This window comes from Candoia aspera, chromosome 3 (genome assembly GCF_035149785.1).
Source record: "Candoia aspera isolate rCanAsp1 chromosome 3, rCanAsp1.hap2, whole genome shotgun sequence".
Classification (NCBI taxonomy): Eukaryota; Metazoa; Chordata; class Lepidosauria; order Squamata; family Boidae; genus Candoia; species Candoia aspera.
In genome coordinates this window covers 207,828,837-207,852,776 of record NC_086155.1, presented here as the reverse complement: position 1 = coordinate 207,852,776, position 23,940 = coordinate 207,828,837, and the positions used below count along the sequence as shown (strand labels likewise).

General features: G+C 47.3%; 1 protein-coding gene across 2 annotated transcripts in view; it reads left to right on the top strand.

Annotated features, from left to right (window-relative positions):
- Positions 1–23,940, top strand: part of LOC134494519 (1-phosphatidylinositol 4,5-bisphosphate phosphodiesterase gamma-1-like) — a 70,793-nt gene that overhangs the window by 14,316 nt on the left and 32,537 nt on the right. Inside the window, exons 3-9 of one of the 2 annotated variants that reach the window (XM_063299741.1) lie at positions 3,365–3,514; positions 14,918–15,011; positions 16,201–16,248; positions 20,028–20,112; positions 21,576–21,656; positions 22,843–22,877; positions 23,546–23,618. In XM_063299741.1, the coding sequence (XP_063155811.1) occupies positions 3,365–3,514; positions 14,918–15,011; positions 16,201–16,248; positions 20,028–20,112; positions 21,576–21,656; positions 22,843–22,877; positions 23,546–23,618 (566 nt within the window). Of the gene's footprint in view, positions 1–3,364; positions 3,526–14,917; positions 15,012–16,200; positions 16,249–20,027; positions 20,113–21,575; positions 21,657–22,842; positions 22,878–23,545; positions 23,619–23,940 lie in introns of those variants that run through there. The other variant, XM_063299742.1, reaches the window with a different exon arrangement.

Here is a 23,940-nt window from a genome sequence, read left to right as displayed (position 1 = left end):
GAAAGTACAACTCCCCCCACCAGTCTCCTTTACAGCCCAAGAAACTAGGGAGGGTCCCCCCTGAGCCTCTTGCTCTGCCCACTATCCAGCTGCGGGCTCTGCCCTCTCTTATCTGACCGTTCCGTTGGCAGCGTCTCTTGGCCCCGTCTCCCAAGGTCTTTCCCACGTACCGCTACATCTGGCTATTGCACTCTCTGAAGTGCGTGGCAGGAGACCGCTAAGACTCACTGGCTGGAGCAGGTGAATGGTTCTGGACCCATTTCATAGCTTTCTGGATTAAATATAAAGCAGAGCCGGATGGGCATTCTTGGGGAATGTGACTACAGGAGCTTTCCCCAGCTAGGCTGAAGGGAGTTTTCAGAAGCCCTTGAGGTCCTTGGAAGATGGGGCCGAATCCTCCCTGAACGGTGTTGTGGTAGTGGGAGATCTGGACTGAAGCTTCTATGCCTCCTTGATCACCTTTGGCTCTTTGCTCACCCCCCACCCTTTCCAGATCACTGGGGGTGAAGCAGGAAGGGGGTTGGTGAGAGCAGCAGAAAACGATGCCAAGTCTGGAGCGAGCTTTTTTGAGCCAGAAACGCGGGAAAGGATCGGCGTCCTGTTTGACCCCGGCCTTCGGGTGGGGGGTTCTCTCAGACGCTGGAAATGTCTGCAAGTCCACTCAATCCTATTTATAATGCTGGAGAAAATGAAAAGTCCTCCCAGTTGGAGCTGTGAATCATCAGGATCTGTTGATCCTCAGAGGTGACTGTTCCGGAAGGGGGCGGCGGGGGGGCATTTTTTAAGGCATCTTTTCCGTTTTTGCAGACTGTGGGCTATTCTGGGGCCAGTCGCACCGAGCTCTGCGTGGGCAGGGAAATACTTGGCCGTGCCAGTCCGTCTCGGCAGCAGCAGAGACCTATCCCCATCTCTTTTTCGGGCTGGCCATGCACTAATCCTGCCTCCACCCCTCCATTTTTTTGTTTGCTTTGCTGTGTTTCTGATGGCATTTCCGATGGTCTGGGAAACAGCCAGCCTGAGTATCGTCCCCACTTGTGCTGCAGAGAGAGAAAGGTGCCCAGGACGAGGGCAGCCGGTTTGCTCACTGCAACGGTTGGTGAGATGGGGAGCTTGCAGGGCACAGAAGAAAGGCATGGTGTTGTGGCATCCATATTGACTTTTTTGACCCCCCATCTTAAAATACCCTGACCGTTTTCTAGCAATTTGTCCTAATGGTCATCGCTAACTTAATTTATTCAAGTAAGCTGAAGCTGCAATCAGAAGTGATTTGCTGAGGAGTTGAGTCCCATGGATTTAAACAGAGTTTAATTCTGAGTCAACCAGTTTTTCATTCCAGTGGCAATTGTTCTCTGTGCATCTTAAACCACCTTTCCTTGTGTGACCCATCTCTGGGGATATCTGAATAATGGTTTTCCTTTTCCTTAAAATTATTTTTACTGTTGATCACAGACTATTGTTATTTATCACTAATTGTGGTTGTTGTTTTTATTTTCTTTCAACACTGCCCAGAGCAGTTTACAAGAGGACACTTAACACAAACCTTATCATGACAAAACCAATTACTAACGCAACCGTTAAAACATAGCTCATTTAGAAGAAATGCAAAAAAGCAGAATCATAGGCGTTCTTCTGCAGTCTGTTTTTCCATAATCTGGAGGGTGTTGTTCTTTATGGAAAGATTCATCTCTAGGAAGTAACCCTTCACATGTTGATGGAGGGACCAAGTGATGGATTTGGCAACGGATGCAGGAAAAGAATTGGGAGAGGGATGTGCCATGGAGCCCCAGCTTCCTGATTTGTCACAATCCCTGGGAATGTTAGAAGGGTGAAATGAGAAGGCTGGAGAAAATTATGCAGGGCCACGCAGGTCATTCCCACTAGTGTAAGGCAGATTTATTATGGGAGGTTCAGCCCCATGAACAAAGTCACTCTTCTGCCTTTCATCCTAGAAATTCACCACCCCAACAAATGTGGCCCTTGCCTGCCAACCCCCCCACCCCCATGGTTAAATGCAGCCCAACCCTCCCTTCCTCTTAAATTCCACCCTGCAATTCCCAAGATCAGTTCCAGATCCATCCCTCCATCTTCCTTCCATCCCTCCTTCCATCCCTCCTTCCATCCCTCCTTCCTTCCTTCCTTCCTTCCTTCCTTCCTTCCTTCCTTCCTTCCTTCCTTCCTTCCTTCCTTCCTTCTTTCTTTCTTTCTTTCTTTCTTTCTTTCTTTCTTTCTTTCTTTCCATTACGTTCTGGTTGTCCATCCATGCTGTTGTCACCTTAGATGCCCAGAAAGATGCACACAGATAAAATGGAACAGTTAAGACATGGCTCAGCATGAATAAATAAATACTTAAATCCTCCTAAAACAGTTTTTAAAAAGCCTGGTTAAAAAGGGCAGGCGTGCAGCCTTGGGGGTGGTAGGAATTGTAGTCTGTCACATCCGGAAGGCCCTAGAGGAGAGGAGGCTGCGTTAAGCTTTATTGTGGACCAGGGAACTAACCGGAAGGAAGCACAGATGAGCAGAGGGAAAGAAAGGGTAAGACATAAGCGAGGGGGCGGATAAGACGTGGGAGGGGAAACAGATGGAGAGGGCAACGGTGGATATGGATCGGTTGGCCAGTTTCACCAGGGGACCTGGAAAAACTTCTGCAGAAGACGCGGCTTTGTGGCTGTCCACCTAACCCATCCTTGCAATTACAGGGTGTGAAGCTGAAACGGAATCTTTCCTAAAGATTCAGCATCCAGTACCTTTTGCACCTCTTTCTTTTGATGGCCCAGACAGGGCCTCCTTGGCCCCCGCTTCTGGGAAGAAACGGGCCCCATTGGGAAAATTGCCTGATCCGTTTTCACGTTTTCCTTCTCGGACTGTGTGAGAATTCGCTCTCAAATTCCCCTTGTCGCTGCGCCCCTGGGCAGGAGAGGGCCACTGGGCAGGGATTCAAGGAAACGCTGCCGACCACCTCTGTCGGCAGAGGGCTAGACCAGAGAAGCAGCACTGAGCACCATCGCAGTTAATACGCAATCCAGCATTGAGATGACCAGAAAATGAGGCCCTCCGAGGGCAATTTTTCAAATTTAGATTTGAAGAAGGAATCGATCTTCTGGGACCCAGGGACTGGCTCTGAAAATGGGACCAGGGAGCGGGTGGTGTTAACCCCCGGCTAATCAGCCCAGGTTAGGATCTGCTCTGCATGATGCTGGGGGAAAAGGGATGCAGGAAAAAGCTGCTGCGATTCGCAGCCTCCAAAGAAGGTGTGATTCACACCGCCAGGAATACGCAGGAGGAAGGAGGCTGCGTGTATGTCGAACCCAGCCAAGCCTTTGTACAAATATTAAGCTTACTCATTTTTCTCTTCTTTGTTCAACAGTGGACATCAGGGAAATCAAAGAGATCCGACCCGGGAAGAATTCCAGGGATTTTGAACGCTATCCAGAAGAAGCCCGGAAGCTGGACTCCACGCTGTGTTTTGTCATCTTATACGGAACAGACTTCAGGCTGAAGACGTTGAGTGTTGCTGGTCAGTGAAGGGTAATGTAGCAAACACTTTTTGAGAGGGGGACACAGTCAGAGGAGCCCAAGCTGAACCCCCCCAACCCCACAGAATCCCCCCAGCCTTGGATGCCACCCCGCAAATCTCTAGTTTTCAACACCTGTGATTTTTGATGTGACAGAAGGGAAGATAGTTAAAAGCATAACTGAAAATTAACTCTTGTTAATTTTAGCTAAATGTAAATGAAATCCAGTTTAATTCTTGGCCACACCCCTTAATTTTGGGGGTGCAGGACTCATCAAGTCCTCAAAGGCCAAGAGGGAGAAAACTCTGGACGGAAAAGATATACTGGAAAGACTTCGAGTTTTGGCATCTTTTCCATAAGCCATCTTGATACACAATGTGAAGTTTCCCTTTGAGACAAGTTCAACTCATGACTTCATGGGTGCATTCATGTTGTTATCTTGGCAATCATATGGAAACAGTTTCTTGTTGGCTTCTTCCATGATGTTGGCTTGATTTTCCAAAGTAGCTTGTACCTCTAGAATTTCTTTATGATCTCCCATCCAAGGACTGAGCAGGGCGAAAACTACTTAGCTTTATGAGAAAGGGCAAGGCCAGCAAGGTGGAACAGTGAAGGCTTAAATCTTAGGGTAGCCGTTACCTCAAATAGGTTTGTTTGTTTGATTGTTTATTATTCAAATTTCATTACTATCTGGAAAAGGAGGTCCTGATTTATGTTGGGGTATCCATTCCCTCCCTGGGGCTATATGTATGTTACACTTAAATTAAATATTTAAATATTAAATTTAAATTTAATACGTAAATTTAGTCAAAAAAGTGATGATGATGGTGGTGGTGGTGATGATGATACTTCTCAACAGGTCATGGCGATGGGAGCCTTCTATCATGTTATGCAAATTCTAAGACCCAGACAGTTGACCCAGACAAGTAAATAGACATAGTCCCAGAGAGATGTGCTTTTCTCTGAGGTGGAAGTAACTTCTCAGGCACGTGGTCTGACCAGTTGACCAACAGTTGCAAAAGACAGGGCTTCTCTAGACAGTAGCTCTGTGGCTGCTTCCATTTTGATTGCTTTGCAGCCACATGGGTTAGGTTTTAAAAGGGACTAGAAACGGGTGGGGCTGATACGGTCCAACCTAAGTTGCAGTGGTGCTACCATCAGATCAGCAGATTTTTCCTTCTTATTATTTTCACTGTGGTGGGGAAGAGCTATCAGGAACTTTGGAGGAACACCACAGCCTCCTTTGCAGCAACTGGACAGAATAAAAACATGACATAAAGGCAGGAGGATGAAGTCCCTCATGGCCATGTGCTGCCACCATATTAGGAAGAATCAGTTATGCAAAAATAGCCATTAATGGCAAAATTAAGACAATGCCTAGAACATTCTTTCCCAACCTGGTGCTCCCTGATGAGATTGCAAATTTTAGGAATTATCATAACACATCTGGAACATATCAGTTGGGAAAGGCTGGCTTGATGTAATTCTGAAGTAAGTTGCAACCTTTACTGATCTAATTGCTGTTTTTAGTTAAGTCAATATACACTGCCTTTTATTACATCCTGCTCAAAGTAACATAGATAACAGATCACCTCTCCTAGTAATAGGTTTCTATCACATTCTTAGATTATGCCTACGTTTGTTGTGGATTGCCGGTGTTACGAGAAAAGAGACTAAATAATACATATCTCTATTATTCTTCATGTCAACTATAGTTTTATGACACCTAGAACAGACTAACGTATTTATTGTAGCATAAAGGTTTGCAGTTCGTAGTCCCCTTATGCCCTTCATTTCCCCATAATAAATTTTCCAGTATTTTAACGGTGTTGAGTTGCCCCTATTAGTCCTCCTTTAGTTTGCTTTGAAAACGTTATCTGCATGTTCCCACGCATTCAGCAGGAAGAGGCTTCCCTACAGCCAAGTTCCTAAATGCACGGAGCTTTAAAGAGCAGCATCAGCCGGCAGCCAGTCATGTTCCTTAGCAGGTCAAGATTTTGTGAGATTTGAGAATTATTTTTTCTGCAGTAATTCTTGGGCAAAGCCTTTACAGGGGATCACGATTCACTGAATCTTGAAAGGAGGTGAATGTTTCTGGCAAGCAGGAAAAGCGAGCAAATGAATTCTCACAGGATTAGAGGTAAACAGATCTGGGATTTGTAAGGAGTTAAACTAATTCTCTTCTACAGTTGCGATGAGTCCTAGAGAGGCCCCATGGAAAGCAAAGCTTTGCTAGGCACTCTCTTTCGGTGACCATTTTGGATTTTGCTTACTGGCCCCGTAGCCACATAGGGGGTTGAATAGGAGGGGTCTTTGGTAGATGCCAACACCGATCACCTTACTATGAATTTTTGGATTTGCTTCATTTAAGAAAATTAAATCCCCAAAAACGGGAAAGTAAGTTTCAGTCAACGATCACATCAGACTGACTTCAGATCAGAATAACTTTGGAGGGTTGAAAGCTCTATCTTGATGACATGGCTGCAAAATTCCCTGCACCTTCTTATGGGCTGTAAATCCTTAATTCAGCGGTGATTTTAGATGCTTAAGTGTGCAACACATCTCTTCTACAACACGCCTAAGACCATGCCAGATTCCAAGAACATTGCCATTTCCATGCCTTTTCCACTTCATATTGTCCTGCATTTGGCATCGGATGAAATGTTCTACCTGCAATATGAGAGGTACCTGTATACCTTATATGGTTGTTAGTATGTTACTTGGGAATGACCTTGAACACTGGCAAATGGTACTCCAGGCTTCCCAACCTGGGGCCCTCTGGATGTGCTGGGACTACAATCCCCAGAATTTTCTGTGGTCCCAGCCTTTGAAGGCACCAGATGACGATGTCATCCTCTGGCAGATAGCCAAGCAAAGAGAAGCTTGGTTGGTATTAAGATTCCAAGATCCCACACAGCGCCCAGGAACGTTTCAGAAGACCGCTAGCTCAAGAGGTGTCTAAAATGTTGTTGATGTATTTGTGGAACAGGTTAAATCGGTAATAGGCCTCCCGCATCCCTAGACGGCCCCTTGGCTTCTGGTCATTGGGTCCCAACAGAACAGAACTCTTCTGAGGAAAAGGAGTAGATTGGCACCTTTCTTGGCCAGCAGCGGTGCAGAAGTAACCAAGAGACCTGCAAACCTTTCACGGGGACCTTATCTGTCTATCTTTAATTCTGCTTATTTGTTCTAATATTTTAGGAAATAGGATTTCATTAGCATGTTTTTTATCAATTGGTTTAATCTCAAACTTTAGACTTGTAGTTCTTATTTTGATTTGCTTCTAAATCTTGGATCTGATCTTGGCAAGGTCCGTGTGGCTGTCTGTGGCGTGCAGCCAACACAAATAAACTTCCTGTGACTCACACAACACGGAGGGGTGTGGTGTACCTGACTGCAATTTTAAGGCATTGTTTCTCAGGCAGAATGCAAAGTTCTACCTGGTTTTCCCCCTACAACATAGTCCTCTTTTCCTTCGTAAAAAAAAATAATGCTCAGATCCATCTGAAATGAAATGTTGGTGTCTGTATGCTACATAGTTGGTAGAATGTATTTACTGATGCATTTATTTAGATAACTTGTAAGGCCTCCCCACCCACAAATTCTGACTCTGGGCAACATACATTGATTAAAAAACCAAAAACAACAACTTGTCCAAAACACAATATAACAAATCGCAATCAATACAGGAACACCTAGCCATGGCTAGGTATAACACACTCTCTCTCGCAACAGGCCGAGTTTGCCCAACACAGGAGAGAAGTGCCAAGTCCTCACAGGTCTATGAAAGACTAACAGGGTTGGGGTTACCCTAACCTTGGTGTGGAACTCATGCATTGAAAAGATGTGTCTCTCAGGTGCCATTAGATGACACTGCTTTAAAGATTGAGCCTGGAGCACGCTCACCTTGTGCGACCTTGCAGGACAGGCAGCACTAACCAGAGATAGGCACTCCCACAAATAACCTGGCCATGTAGGGCTTGGTACTGTAGGTGGTAACCAGCACCTTGAATTGCACCTGGAAGCCTACAGTGCAGCTTGCAAAGTAGTAAAGTTACTTGGGTGTATTGGGTGTAGCTCACTTGTATGACCTTTTTTAATATAATAATGTTATTAAGTTTCAAGCAAAGATAAAAGCTACAGAAAAAAAAACTACAAAGGAAAAAAAACTAAAAAAGTGTGGAAACACAAGAGAAAATTTTTCAAAATTGCCAAAAGAGGTGACTTCCGACTTTTAACATCAAGGATATACAACAATTTTCCATAATCAATCCCTTACTCTATGTTGTTGTTTATTCGTTCAGTCGCTTCTGACTCTTCGTGACTTCATGGACCAGCCCACGCCAGAGCTTCCTGTCGGTCGTCAACACCCCCAGCTCCCCCAGAGACGAGTCCGTCACCTCTAGAATATCATCCATCCACCTTGCCCTTGGTCAGCCTCTCTTCCTTTTGCCTTCCACTCTCCCTAGCATCAGCATCTTCTCCAGGGTGTCCTGTCTTCTCATTATGTGGCCAAAGTATTTCAGTTTTGCCTTTGCTATCATTCCCTCAAGGGAGCAGTCTGGCTTTATTTCCTGGAGGATGGACTGGTTTGATCTTCTTGCAGTCCAAGGCACTCTCAGGATTTTCCTCCAACACCACAGTTCAAAAGCACCTATCTTCCTTCTCTCAGCCTTCCTTATGGTCCAGCTCTCGCAGCCATACGTTACTATGGGGAACACCATTGCTTTGACTATGCGGGCCTTTGTTGTCAATGTGATGTCTCTGCTCTTAACTATTTTATCGAGATTGGTCATTGCTCTTCTCCCAAGGATTACGCGTCTTCTGATTTCCTGACTGCAGTCAGCATCTGCAGTAATCTTCGCACCTAGAAATACAAAGTCTTTCACTGCTTCTACATTTTCTCCCTCTATTTGCCAGTTATCAATCAAGCTGGTTGCCATAATCTTGGTTTTTTTGAGGTTTAGCTGCAAGCCAGCTTTTGCACTTTCTTCTTTCACCTTCATCATAAGGCTCCTCAGTTCCTCTTCGCTTTCAGCCATCAAAGTGGTATCATCTGCATATCTGAGATTGTTAATGTTTCTTCCAGAGATTTTAACTCCAGCCTTGGATTCCTCAAGCGCAGCATGTCGCATGATGTGTTCTGCGTACAAGTTGAATAGGTAGGGTGAGAGTATACAGCCCTGCCGTACTCCTTTCCCAATCTTAAACCAGTCCGTTGTTCCATGGTCTGTTCTTACTGTTGCTACTTGGTCGTTATACAGATTCTTCAGGAGGCATACAAGATGACTTGGTATCCCCATACCACTAAGAACTTGCCACAATTTGTTATGGTCCACACAGTCAAAGGCTTTAGAATAGTCAATAAAACAGAAATAGATGTTTTTCTGAAACTCCCTGGCCTTTTCCATTATCCAGCGGATATTGGCAATTTGGTCCCTAGTTCCTCTGCCTTTTCTAAACCGAGCTTGGACATCTGGCAATTCTCGCTCCATGAATTGCTGAAGTCTACCTTGCAGGATCTTCAGCATTACCTTACTGGCATGTGAAATGAGTGCCACTGTTCAATAGTTTGAACATTCTTTAGTGTTTCCCTTTTTTGGTATGGGGATATGTTGATTTTTTCCAGTCTGATGGCCATTCTTGTGTTTTCCAAATTTGCTGGCATATAGCATGCATTACCTTGACCGCATCATCTCGCAAGATTTTGAACAGTTCAGCTGGGATGCCGTTGTCTCCTGCTGCCTTGTTATTAGCAATGCTTCTTAAGGCCCATTCAACCTCACTCTTCAGGATGTCTGGCTCTAGCTCACTGACCACACCGTCAAAGCTATCCCCAATATTGTTATCCTTCCTATACAGGTCTTCTGTATATTCTTGCCACCTTTTCTTGATCTCTTCTTCTTCTGTTAGGTCCTTGCCACCTTTGTTTTTGATCATACCCATTTTGGCCTGGAATTTACCTCCAATGTTTCTAATTTTCTGGAAGAGGTCTCTTGTCCTTCCTTTTCTATTGTCTTCTTCCACTTCCGCTCATTGCTTGTTTAAAAATAATTCCTTATCTCTTCTGGCTAACCTCTGGAATTTTGCATTTAATTGGGCATATCTCCCCCTATCACTGTTGCCTTTTGCTTTCCTTCTTTCTTGGGCTACTTCTCGTGTCTCAGCAGACAGCCATTTTGCCTTCTTGGTTTTCTCTTTCTTTGGGGTGTATTTTGTTGCCGCCTCCTGAACAGTGTTGCGAACTTCTGTCCAGAGTTCTTCCGGGACCCTATCTACTAAGTCCAGTCCCTGAAATCTATTCTTCACCTCCACTGCATATTTCTTAGGAATATTAGTGAGCTCATATCTAGCTGATCTGTGGGTCTTCCCTAAGCTCCTTAGTCTGATCCTAAATTGTGCAAGAAGAAGTTCATGATCTGAACTACAGTCAGCTCCAGGTCTTGTTTTTACCGACTGTATAGATGTCTGCCACCTTTGGCTGCAAAGGACGCAGTCAATCTGATTTCGGTGTTGTCCATCTGGTGAAGTCCATGTATAAAGCCGTCTCTTAGGTTGTTGGAAGAGAGTGTTTGTTATGCAGAGTGAGTTGTCTTGGCAAAATTCTATCAGCCTATGTCCTGCTTCGTTTTGTTCTCCCAGGCCATACTTACCTGTAATTCCAGGTGTCATTTGACTGCCCACCTTAGCATTCCAGTCTCCCGTGATGAAAATAACATCTCTTTTAGGCGTGTTGTCCAGAAGGTGCTGCAGATCCTCATAGAACTGCTCTACTTCAGCTTCTTCAGCATCTGTGGTTGGGGCGTATATTTGGATCACTGTGATGTTAGATGGCTTGCCCTGAATTCGAATTGAGATCATTCTGTCGTTTTTTGGGTTGTATCCAAGCACTGCTTTAGCCACTTTACTATTAATTATGAAGGCTACTCCATTTCTTCTGTGGTCCTCTTGTCCGCAGTAGTAGATCTGGTGGTCATTTGATGTGAAGTGGCCCATTCCAGTCCATTTCAGTTCACTGATGCCCAGAATGTCTATCTTTAATCTTGACATCTCACCAATAACCACATCCAATTTGCCCTGGCTCATAGATCTTACATTCCAGGTTCCAATGGTGTGTTGATCCTTAGAACATCGGATTCGCCGTTCACCACCAGCACCGTCGGCCGCTAGCCGTCCTTTCGGCTTTGAGCTAGCTGCGTCATCACGTCTGGGGCTAGTTGAGCTCATCCTCTGTTCCTCCCCAATAGCATTTTGACCATCTTCCGACCTGGGGGTCTCATCTTCCGATGGTATACCGACATATCTCTGGTTGTACTGATCCATTTAGTTTTCACGGCAAGAATACTGGGGTGGGTTGCCATTACCTTCCCCAGGGATCGCATTTAGTCTGACCTCTCTGTCGTGACCTTCCCGTCTTGGGTGTCCCTTCACGGTTTAGCTCATGGCATCACTGAGGTGCTCAAGCTCCAGCACCACAACAAGGTAATGATCCTTGGCTGAAGCCCTTACTCTATATTAAACCAAAATCACATTATTTCTATAAATCATTCCATTGGCACATCATAAAAATCACAAAATACAGTTGCTCCCTCATGTTATATTAAAAGATAGATAGATAGATAGATAGATAGAGAGAGAGAGAGATAGATATAAACTTGATCTTAGCCTCCAGCCTCCAACCTAAGGGCTCAGATCAAGTAAGGACACTGGTGAGTGTCCAAGCCGCTGTCCTGGATGAGACCCAGAGCATCCAGGAGCACATCAGCAAGATGGCCGCTAAAGATGAGCTGCCGAGAGAATGCCTGAGGCAGCAGCAGACATGGACGGAAGGTCAAGCAGAGGAAGTGCCACGGCAAGACAAGGCCCTGCATGGGATGTACCATCGACAGATACCTGAGGTGGCTGACCGTGGGAAATCCTACCAGTGGCTGGGAAGGGCTGGACTAAAAGACAGCACTGGGGCACTGCTCAGAGCAGCACAAGAACAGGCACTAAGCACCAGATCCACAGAAGCAGGGGTCTACCACACTAGACCGGACCCGAGGTGCAGCCTGTGCAGAGAGGCCTCAGAGACAGTCCGACACATGGTGGCAGGGTGTAAGAGGCAGGCAGGAACAGCATACACTGAACAGCACAACCAAGTAGCTGGCATTGTGTACAGGAACATCTGCACAGCGTATGGGCCAGACCCTCCCAAGTCCAGATGGGAGATTCCACAGAAGGTTGTGGAGAATGACAGGGCTAAGATCCTGTGGGACTTCCACATCCAGATGGACAGGCAGGTACTGGCCAATCAACCAGACATTATGGTAGTAGACGAGGACCAGGAGACATTATGGTGGTGATAGATGTAGCAGTGCCAAGTGACGGCAACATCAGGAAGAAGGAGGATGAGAAGCTGGAGAAGTACCAGGGCCTGAAGGAGGAACTAGAGAGGATGTGGAAAGGAAAGGTCCCTGTGGTGGTAGGGACACTTGGGGCTGTGACCCCCAAGCTGGAAGAGTGGCTGCAACAGATCCCAGGAGCAATATCAGAGCTCTCTGCCCAGAAGAGTGCAGTGCTGGGAACAGCTGAGATCCTGTGCAGAACCCTCAAACTCCCAGGCCTCTGGCAGAAGACCCGAGGTTGACGAAGATACATACCACCCATGTGGATGAGAAGGGAATATTTTTATACACATACTGTATATTTATATGATGCACTTATATTACTTGAGGCATTGCATTCTGGACCAGTTGTAGGTTCTGGATGGCCTTCAAGGGCCGCCCCATGTAGAGCACATTGCAGAAGGTGGGCAACAGCATGTATCCTTGTAAGGTGGTCTCTAGAGTAGAGATACTAGCCTGCATGGAGTAGCCTGAAACCAGGATTTGGCTATATCTCGGGCATTCACCCAAACTGTCCTTACCATTCCAACTGGGAATACTGCATACTGCTTGGGTGCAGCTAAGTCTGGCAACCTACCTCTACTCTATCTTAATAAAAAGTGTTGTAGCAGAACCTTGATGGTTAATACTTATGGACCCATCTGGTGATAACCATGGCATATAGAAGTTTGTGACTCGGAATGTAAGAGGAGCAGGTGGCAAAGAATATGATAAAGTTAACACATGGAAAGAATGAATGAAAGAAACATAAATAAGCTGTATGTTTGTGAAACTAAGAGAAGGGGAAAGATATGATAAATCTGAATGAAGGTGGTCTGATCTTGGGGGGAATTGGACAACATTCTAAATGAATGAAATCAGGACCCAACATTTTTCTGCTGAGTGTCATGAGTGGATGGGTGGAAATGAGACAAGGGAGTATGTAAAAAGAGATTGTCCCATTCAGAGACCCAGGAACAAATGTGAATGGTGGCTGTTGGGTGAGAATCTGCAACCCATCTCACATCTGACTGACACCAGTAGGAACTCATGTTCAAGTCTACATAGTGGTGGTCTGCGTGGTCTGACTTTAGCTAGACCGTGCCAGTGGAGATGATGGGGGCTTCATCTCAGAGGCTTCAGTCTGAGTCTCTGAGTCCTGTAAAAACGGATTGGCCTCTCCGTAGGGTCAGCTCCACCACCTCCCGGCTGGGTCCCTGCCCCTCATGGCTGGTTGAGGCCTCTCATGAAATGGCGGGAGGTGGGATGCAAGCATTAATCGACATTTCTTTGAGGAGGGGGTCCATGACCTCTAACAGGGGCTATGGGGCCGCCACTGCTCAAGAAGCCTTTGCCTGACTTGAGTATTGTGGATAATTTTAGACTTACCTTCAGCCTTCGCTTCCTAGGACAGGTTGCAAAGAAAGTGATAGGCCTCCCACCCTAGAAGAACTGCATTATTTGAACCTTGGCAGTTCAAGCGATGTGCCAGGTCAAGCATGAAACTGCACTGGTCGCGCTTGGGAATGTTCTCTGGAAAGACATCGGGGAAGTACAACACTCCCGGTCCTCTTTGATCTCTCAGCAGCTTTTGATACCATCAAGCCTGGAACTTTCTGAACCCCCTCCATGAAATTGGAGTGGGGGGCACTGAAAATGGATGGAGGGATTTTAGACTGTGCAGATGCTGGTAGAAAGGTAGTGGGTAGTCTGTTGTTTGTTACAAGGAATGAATGTTTGTTTAAAGAAGTGAAAATGGCTGTGTGTGAAAGCATGTTTCTGAAGTGGAAGTGACAGCTGGGTACCTCAAGAGAGGCGTAAAGTCAGAGGAAAGCAAGAGGAACGAAGCATTTAAGAAACATGTGTACTGAAATGAGAAGGGTGAGGGTCAAGACAAAATGGATCCTGAATGAATGTGGACCGAATACAGAACTACAGGTAGTCCTTGTTTAATGACCGCAATTGGGACCAGAATTTCAGTTGCTAAGTGAAGCAGTCATTAAGCAAATCCAACCCGATTTTATGACCTTTTTTGTGGTGATCATTAAGCGAATCACTGCAGTCATTAAGCAAACCACATGGTTGTTAAGCAAATCACACCGTTCCCCATTGATTTTGCTTTCCAGAAGCCGGCTGGAAAGGTTGAAAATGGCAGTGGGGCGAGGTTCAGGGTAGTGTAGAAACCATAATTTTGTTAAAACAGAGGACTGTTTCAATTCACCAAAGTGGCAGTATTGGTCAGGGTCATGTGACTTTCTGCCCATTGAGCTTTTATGTGTGATAAAATTTATGTAATTCTGTAAGAGAAACTAAGTTAATGTAGCCGCCCATCTACAAATGGAACTCTGAGCCACAAACAAAAGGTAAAATGTAATACACGATCAAATCAATTATGGCAGAAGCTTCTGAGATACAGTTCCTACTATCCTCAGGAAGTGGGAATGACCTGAGATTTTGGCTTATAACTCCTGTTTAGAGCTGTGTTGTTCCTCCTTCCTGGCCAAGCTCTCAGCATGGGTCTCCTCTCCTAGAAGAATCACGTGGCTTAAATGAAAAGCAGGAGGAAGACAGCATATTTCCACCTGATCTTCTCTGTATTCTCTCTTCCTTGGCAGTAGCAGATTTTTTTCACTTTTCAGTAAGACCACCAGACTAGGAAGGGATTGTGACTGAAGGGATAAATGATGAAGACTAGGTGGTTTCTCACAACATGCTAGACTGGTGGCTGAAACAGGATGGGGTAGCTTGTGGTTCAGTCTGTCATGGGAACCAGGCCTGACACATTAAGCCATCATATGGTTTATTTGTTGGGACATCCCAGGATATGTGAATGTAGGAATGGGATTTGGTTAACCCAGGTTGCAGGTGTAGCTTGTTGCATGAACCCAGACATGCAGTAGACACTGAGTGTGAGGAACAAGGTCTTAAGCCCTGGCCAAGATGAGGCTTCTGAGATAGCCCTTCCTTTCGGCCGGGATCTCCAGCATAAGCTCGTCCATCTATTGTTCTTTGTCTCCTTATGTTGTCTTCCTTCTTCAGCTTTTTGCGAGGATGACGTGACTCTCTGGGTGGCCGGGCTGAACTGGCTGGTGACAGATACGCAGCGATCACAGACTCCGCTCCAGATTGAAAGGTGCGGGCAGAGGAAATATGGGCAGAACATGAATGGTACAGAATTTGTAGCAAATGATCCCATTCCAGTCACTCCAGGCCTTTCTTGGTAGGAACACTCCCGGAATGGATTAAAAGGCTCTGGCCTGCCTTTCATGTCCTCGGCCTCAGCTCAGCGCTGCATGTGTTCTCTCCTGTCCCCAGGCTGAGATGGACCAAGTAACAGTCTTGCTGTTCCTCCCCAAAGTGAAGTTTTCCAGAGAGGAAATGGCCAGTCCTTCTCTACTAAGGAGCTTCACATACACCAAGCTAATTTTTGAGGGAATTAGGGGTTCCCTTGGTAGGACTCTTCATGCAGAACCCTAAATACGGTCACTGTTGGCCCTACCATTAGTCAAAGAGAAGCAGCTCCTTCCACAGCAGATCCTGAGGTTAGATGGAGAGCAGAAGGCAGTATAGCGGTTGCTGCCTGGCTTGGGTGGAAGCTACTCTGTTATCTTCATGGGGGAGGGAGAACTTTGTCCCATTGCAAAGTCAGAGTAATTTATTGCTTGGGCTGGCTTCTGGAGTTGGACTGGGGAAGGGTCCCTCTTTCTGGTTGGCCACCTGCAAAATGTCTTGGGTTTCCCTTCTAGCTCTGTATCTCTTGCATGGAGCTGAGCCCCGGATTCCATGCACCAATAGAAACATAGGATTGTAGAGTTGGAAGGGATCACAAGGATCTTCTACTCCCACCCTCTGCAATGTGCTGGAAAATCAGTTGAACCAGCTACGAGAAATGGTTGTCTAGGCTCTTCTTAAAAACCTACAGAGCTGGAGAACCCGTGGCCTCCATAAGTAAACTGGTCACTGCTGGACAGATCTAGCCACCTGGATGGTTTTCCTTAGATAATGGTCCACTCCCAAATTTTTGTTTTTTGTAGTCCCTGCTCTGGTTTGGTCCAGCAAGTCAGAGCTGATGTTCCTGTGTTCGGGAGGAGAAAAAGACAACGTCCGAAATCCTTCACAGCAGAATTACGTCATGTCCTGCAGGAGGGCAGTGATAGCAGTGTCTCTCCCCCACCCCAGAAGCACCCAGCTGTTAACTCCCAGCTGTTAAGAATAAATTTCCCTAAGGAGACTTGATATTGCACCCTGTTTTCCATGCCATGTGATAATTTTATTGCCTGTGTACCCCTTTCTAAAACTTACACCTCTTTATCTTTCTTCAGATGGTTGAGGAAGCAGTTCGATTCAATGGACAGATCTAGAGAAGGCAGGTGAGTAGAGAGGACAGTGTTCTCTTTGAAGACTGCAGAGGCCTCCAGGGAGGAGCTGGTGCTCCCTGGGTGTTTGCCTCCTTCCTTCTTCTGTCCTTGAGCACTTCACAGGACTGCAACCCTCCCTTCACAGCTCTTCCTCACCAATCAGTGGTGAAGGATATTGCAAGCCTCTTTGGAGATTATAAACTAAATGCGAGCCAGAATCACACCCTGCAAGGCTTCATCAATCGGAATTCAGTGTCTAGATTGCCAGGATGGTATGTCACTGCTCTGTTCAAATACAGTGAGATTTCCCTGGCCTCCCTTAGGAGGGATTTTGACAAAATGGAATATATCTAAAATGGGACAATTAAAGTGAATGAGGGATCTAGAAGCCACTTTGTGTGGACAAGTTATGATATGATGGCCTGTTTAAATATCTGAGGCATTATTGCTTGGATGGAACAGATTTGTTTTCTATTGCTGCAGAAGGCGGTACACAAATCAATGGGCTCAAAAAACAACTGGTGTGGTGTAGGAGCTAAGGTGTTGGAAGTAGGGTGGAAATACCCAGGTTTAAGTCCCCACTCAGCCCTGGAGCTCCTGGATGACTTGGGCTGGTCACTTGCTTTCAGCCCCACCTGCCCCATGAGATGGTTGTTGTAGGGAATAAAATTAGGGCATCTTCTTGCGTTCCCCACCTTGAACACCCAGAGAAAAGGCAAGGTATAAATCCAGCAAATAAAGGAACCACCAAAACATTGGAAAGAACATTTTGAGTTCCCCAACAATGGAAGAAACTCCTGCTCTTTGACATCTGGAGGACACCAGGCCAGGGAAGAGTGCTCTAGGTGGTTGACCAGGCACATTGGTCCTCCGTTTTTGGGGGTTTGGGAGAGCCTTCCCATGTGACCCTCAGCACTTGGTTTTGGATCTCAATGAAAAGTAGACTCCGGCCAGCCTGAGTGTGCAGCCTCTGCCTGAGGATCAGATCTTCCCTGCCTTGCAAGGACTTCCCTTCCTTCCCCAGCCACCCACCTCGGTCCAGCCTTGCTCGTGATCCATCTCACTTCTCTCCAACCTTCAGGCAGCCTCTCTGGGATGCAAACGTACGCATCCAGTTGTTCTTGTTCAGGAGGTCATCATGGCTGGTCTCCTTACATCGTTCCCTCTATTTCTGAACCACTAAGGACGGTCCTCTTGCTGCACTTACATTCTTCCCTGAGAGGGAACATTGAATAGACCAATTAAAGGTCTAAACTAAAGACTTTGGAAGGAAGTGGGAAAAGGCCAAGGCATGTCACTGGAGGAAGGGGGAGCTCTGGCTGGGCATCCCCCGCCCCCATGCCAACAAGGCATAAACAGGATGTGGGATAGGAAAGGGAGGAGGAAATGGGTGTGGGGATAGGAAGTGATGTGGAGCCAGACAAGGAGAAAGCGAGGGTCCAGGAGTTTTGTTTTTCAGCTAAAGATAGGAGACAGAGCAGTGCATTCAAAGCATGGTGAAAATGTGCTTTCATCCGCAGAGATTACTTAGCAAAAAATAAGTCATGGCTCTGCTTTTTGCTTCCCAGGGGCTTAATTTTTAACTCACTCCACTCTTGTTCACATTCTTTTAATCATCTGCGCATTTAAACCCCTGGTCAAGGGGATTTGTTCAAGGCACAAAGGTCAGAATTTCTCTCGGAGATTCGAGCGAAGCATCTCTTTGGTTCCTGGTGTTACATCAATCAGAGGATGTTGTTCTGAGTCCCAGTAGCAATATTCTATTAGCAGACTGCCAGCGCTGGACGCAACCAGAACACCTTAATCCGGTTTGGAATTCAACCGGCCTGGTTTCAGGCATGTTACGCTAGAAGCGTCAAGTCTGGCAGCGCAATTTACAAAGCAAAGTCTCGGGCGTGTCTGCAGGGCATGGTCCAGAAAAGTCAAGAGGGTGACCACAGCGGCCTGCTCAAACCTTTGTCTGTTCTTGATGTGTGTTGTGCAACTGGTGAGGTTGCCTAGCCTGGTGAAGAAACAGATGCAGGAAAACAACTAAGACCAGCGAACACCAAGAATCCAACAGGTGCTGTCTGCTGCAACCCCCCCCCCCTTATTGGGGAACTGGGGGAGTTGTCCCAGCAAATCTGGAAGGTGCAAGGTTGAAGAAGGGGGCATTCAAGGTGGGCCCCAAATGAAATACAGGTAGTCCTCACTTAATGACCATTCATTTGGCAATGGCTCAGACTTATGTCAGTGCTGAAAAAAAACAACTTATGACCTGTCCTCACACTTATGACCGCCACAGCGTCCCTGTGGTCACATGATCATGATTTGGGCTCTTGGCAACCAGTTCACATTTAAAACCATTGCAGCATCCGATGGTCGCATGGTTGCCATTTTCAACCTTCCCAGCTGGCTTCTGGCAAGCAAAACCAATAGGGAACCATGTGATTCACTTAACAACCACCACAAAAAAGGTTGTAAAATCGGGTCATTCACTTAATGACCACTTTGCTTATCAACTGAAATTCTGGTCCCAATTGTGGTCATTAAGTGAGGACTACCTCTATGCGCACACAGAGCATGCTCATGTGCTTGTTGTGGAGTCAGCCACCTCCCAAGAGTGCCGCCTCCATTCCGGGCCAGAGTCCCAGAACAGATGTGTTTGCACAGACAAGGCTGTTATGCAGAAAACAGCCCCACCTTCCTTGGCCTGAATTGCCTTGTGATTAAAAGGCCCAGGCAGGCATACCTGTTGCTGGTGCTGCTGTTCCCTGGGCTCGCTCCCTGTCCCTCCCTCCCCGTCCGAAAGGCCCCCATGGCCTTTGCCTTTCCCACAGAGTGCAGCCAGCTCGGGGGCCCAAGCGATCCCCTCGGGCTCCCTGCTTTGCTCACTGGACACTCAAGGAGCGGGGCTGGGGTGCACCCTGTGAACAGACACACCACCACCACCACCCACACACACACCCGGCATGTCCTGTGCAGCAGTTTAGCTTAGCTTGTGCCTCTCCAACTAAGCAGCCGTAGGGAAAGCTCTCGTGGGCGGTTCGGAGCCCTTTCCGTAGGAGAATGCACTCAGCTTGGAACCCACAAAGTAGGGGCTGAACTTATCCAAAACAGGGAGGGTGGAGTTGCAGGAGATAAGGGGGCTGGGGGTGGGCCTCCTGCTGCCCCCTGCTGCCTCCAGCCGAGAACAACAGCTTAGTTCCAGCAGAGGTGGATAGGAGGAAGATAACCGAGGAGGGGTCTCTGTCCCAGCGACCGCCTGTCGGGGGAATGTTATTTGCAGCTGCCAGAGTTCTCCACAGAAGCAAACCACAAGCGAATTCTAGTCCCCCTGTGTTGTTTGGGATCTGGGACAACATATAGACCAGTGTTTCTCCAGCTTGGCAACTTTAAGATGGGTGGCCATGGCTGGCTGGGGAATTCTGGGTGTTGAAGTCCACACCTCTTGAAGTTGCAGAGATTGGGAAACATTGGTAAAGAAAAATCTTATTTAAAAAAAATCTGCAGATTCAGTTGAATGGTGTTGGCCCCGTAGTCCCCACAAAATTTATTTTCTCTGTGTAGTGTGGTGCAGTCTCTGAGGGGTTGGACAGGGACAAGACCTGCGTTCAGGCCCTCCCTCCACCATGAAGAGGGGTGTGCAACTATGGGCCAGGAATGCTGTCTTTCTTGCTTCCTCCTACCGTGTAGGGTTATTGTAGGGATACTGAGCTCTGAGAGGAAAGGGAAGAAATAAGCAATACGGGGGGGATGTGAGCATCTTTGCGTGGGTCTGAATGCCCATACACCTTTTCTCTGTGTTGCAGCATCAGCCCCAAAGATCTGAAGGCCACGCTGCCCCAGGTCAACTACCGCGTGCCTAACATGAGATTCCTTCGGGATAAACTTGTGGTAAGCAGACTTATCCATTTATTTGTTGGATTCAGCTTAGACACTGCTGGACATTTCCAGCGCCAGCAGCAAATACAGAACCTCAAACCTGGGCAGGCCTCCACCTTGTCCAGGCTACACATGAGGAATAGGGTGGCAGAGGTGCCATGGGTCAACAGTCCTTAGCCTCTGAAGGCCATCTGCTGGGAGAGAGTGGGCTAGCTGCTTGGCCACTGTGGGAACAGACTGCTGAACTAGATGGGCCAAGGGTCCGATCCAGCAGGGCACGGCTTATATTCTCTTGTTCTCTAACCCAAGCCCTGAGGTCCACCCTGTGGGCATGTCTTTTGACCACTTATGTCTCCCACAGAGTTGGGTAAGTAGACAAGCGCTTGTGACTAGGTGTCACTTCATGATAATATTTTTTAAAATTGTCTTTTTATGTATTTAATAAGGCAGAACAAAAATGAAACAACAGTGGGGGGAACAAGAAGGAAAAGAAAAGAAAAGCAAGCACTACAACAGCGACCACAGAAATGTTGATTATGTGCCATCCAGTCAGTGCTGACTCTTAGTGACCACACAGACTTTCTCCAGGATAGATGGATGGATTTTGTGTAGCCTTGAGCTGCAGAAATAAAGGCAGGGTATTATAGCAACAGCAACAATAACAGTAATAATAATGAACATAAGCAGTGTTCTGCTGGATCAGGCCCCTGGCCCATCTGATCCAGCAGTCTGTTCTCACAGTGGCCAACCAGCTACACAAGGAAGCCCAGCAGATGGCCTTCAGAGGCAGTCACACCACCGTCAAGCTAACAATGATGACGATGATATAATTATCCCCACCTATGATGGGCAGGTAGCAACTTACAGCTGAGGTTGTAAGCAACTTGTTCATAATTTCCAAGTGCCATCAGGTCTTCAGTGCACTGAGTAATCAGAGCCATCCATTTATGTTTCCACTGTTGAAGGACTAGACTCCTAGTAATAAGATGTTGCCCTCAACATCTCGTGCTCATCACCGGGGCGGGGCCAAGTCATGGTCCCTTCTCCCTTTCTTTAGGGATCTTTTTGCATGTGATTTCCAAGCAGAAGCTGCCTTGCACCATCTAAGAAGCTCACCTTGGTTGATTTCTTGTGGCTTATTGGCCCAAATCCACCACCAGCTTCACCACGTTGCGTTCAGCTGAAGGGCAGAAGAGACTTAGAAGCACTTCCTGCAACACCTTGAGGGAGGCTTTGAGCTGGCTTGTGGCTTTTATGAGTTTTGAGGGCTTTTCACTGTGAGCTGGCTTGAGTGCCAGTGGATAGGAGGGTGAAGTCGGTATTTGTTGACATAAGGAACAGGAAAGCCCAAGGTGCCCATGCTGGGAATTCTTGGAGCTGCTCTTTTGATACATTGGAGGGCGCCAGTTGAGAGAGACTCATCTAGTCCAGGCAAATTTCATCAACTCTTTCCTTTCTCCTCTTTGCCCGAGCAGGAGGTGGAGGTCCGTGGTGAAATTACCTTCAGCCATTTTACGCAGTTCTATAAAAACCTGATGTTTGATGCGCAGAAATCGGTAAGAACCTACAGCACCCTTATAGACCTTGTAGGAGGAGAGTTGTGTTCGTCTGCGGTAGCTAAAAACCAGAAGGAGTCTTGGTTGCCCCTTTTCCAACGCACAAATTTGATTCAAAGGTAGGAGCTTTCGTGAGCTCATGAAAGCTCGTACCTCTGAATCAAATTTGTGCGTTGGAAGAGGGGCAGCCAAGACTCCTCCTGTTTTTTTGCAGAATCCTTAGATGCCTTGAAGTGTCTTAGGTCTATCAAGGGGATCTGAGGTTTGTTAGTAGACTTGTTACGCAGTTCTGTGCCATTTCTTAATCTTTTATTTCTTTGGCAACCTCCTTCCTCCTACTATTTTCCCCACAACAACAGCCCTGTGAGGTGGGTTGGGCTGAGAGAGAGGGACAGGCCCAAAGTCATCCAGCCGGCTTTCATGCCCAAGGCGGGACTAGAACTCGCAGTCTCCTGGTTTCTAGGCCAGCATCTTTACCCCTACAGGTAGTCCTCATCTTATGACGACAATTGGGACAGGAACTTCTGTTGTTAAGCAAGGCAGTCGTTAACTGAGTCATACTTTATTTTTATGGCCTTTTTTGCCACAGTCGTTAAGCGAATCCAGCTTCCCCCATTGACTTTGCTTGTCAGAAGCTGGCTGGGAAGGTTGCAAATGGCGATCACATGACCCCGCAACAGTGCAACTGTCATAAGCGCGAGCTGGTCGCCAAGCACCTGAATTATGATTACGCAACTACAGGGACACTGCAGTGGTCATAAGTGTGAGGACTGGTCGCATGTCACTTTTTCCAGCGCTGTCGTAACTTTGAACGGTCATTAAACAAATGGTCATAAATCGAGCACTACCTGTAATAACATCCAGGAAAGTTGGTATTATCTTCTTGAAGATGAAAGGGAAGGCCGATTTCTAAAAAAAAGAGCCACTTTCTTGCCAGATCTTCTGACTGGTGGGCTTGGATTGCGTAGGGTTTTCTTGATCAAGCTCCCTCTTCTTTTGCTTAAGCAAAACCCTCGTGGGAAATAACTCCATCTGACGTCACTGGAGGGTGTTCCCAGTGAACCCCAATCCTGTTCAAAGTACCTTTTCCTAAAGCTTCAGTCAGTCCCAGCCCGGCCCTCTGAGTGACTTAGACTTGGGGACTCGCTCACGTTGCTGACGGCCGTGTTGCTCCTTTGCTTTCCAGGTCGTCGAGCAGCTAGAGCTGTCCTTCCCTTTACGGTAGGTCAGAGGAGCGCGTCTGCTTCCCCGTCCCTCCTTGCGCCCTGGCGCTGCGGGCCAAGGAGGAGGCGGTTTCCTGCTTCCCGGCTGAGTCCGGGTGCAGCCGCAGAGCTGACGAGAATGTAAGATCTGCACAAAGGGGGCTCCTCAAAAGCTGCGCCCAGCAGTGGCTGGCCAGATGCCTCCAAGAATTGGCAAGAACAGATGGAAGGCGGCAACGCCCACCCAGCGCTGCCCCTCTGAGCTAGAGAGCCTGCTTTGGAAGACGGCATTCCTATGGCCGCTTGCTCGCGACCGTGAGAGCCTGGCTAAAGGCCACTGCTCCAGACATGGGCTGGATCCCACTTGGAAGCCATCTGAGCTAAAGGAGATCCTTGATAAGCAAGAAGCCGGGTCTTCTGAGAATGCCTGGGGCTTGGTGCTCTCATCTGAGGACGGTCTTCTCCAGCCTGACGTCCCCAGATGCGCTGCCAGCCCTACAGGCGGTGCTAGCTGGGGATTCTGGGGGACGTAGGCCCAACTCATCTAGAAGGTGCCAGGTTAGGGAAGAGCGATGCAGAAGGTGCGCAGGCTGACGAAGTGCTGTTGAGGGTGGCTGTGGGCGCGTGCCCTGTCCACCGCACGCGCACGGAGGTGCTGAGCGTTGCTCTGTTCTGCTTCCTTCTCAGTAACGTGGATCGGCCGGAACTCTGCCAAATCACCTTGTATGACCTCCAGAGATTCCTGCAATATGATCAGAAGGTATTTTCCAAAGGGGGAGGCTCTGCTTTAGTGAGACCAGCAGAGATAACTAAAGCTCCTCCTGGGCTGGTGCGTATGAAGGGACTGGCTGGTCAGTAGGCAAAAGTCGGGGCTGCGTTCCCTGGGAGCTCTTGAGGCCTCACCGTGTGAGGTACGTCGAGGTGGGACTTTTCACAGTGGAAGTTCTCCGGGAGGTCATCTAGTCCAGCCTCCTGCAGCACAGAACGCAGGATCCTTAACAGAGGGTTGCTCGGCCTCAACTTAACATTCCTCCAGCAAAAGAGACCTCTGCAGGGCAAGGAACGCATAAATGCAAGCCATC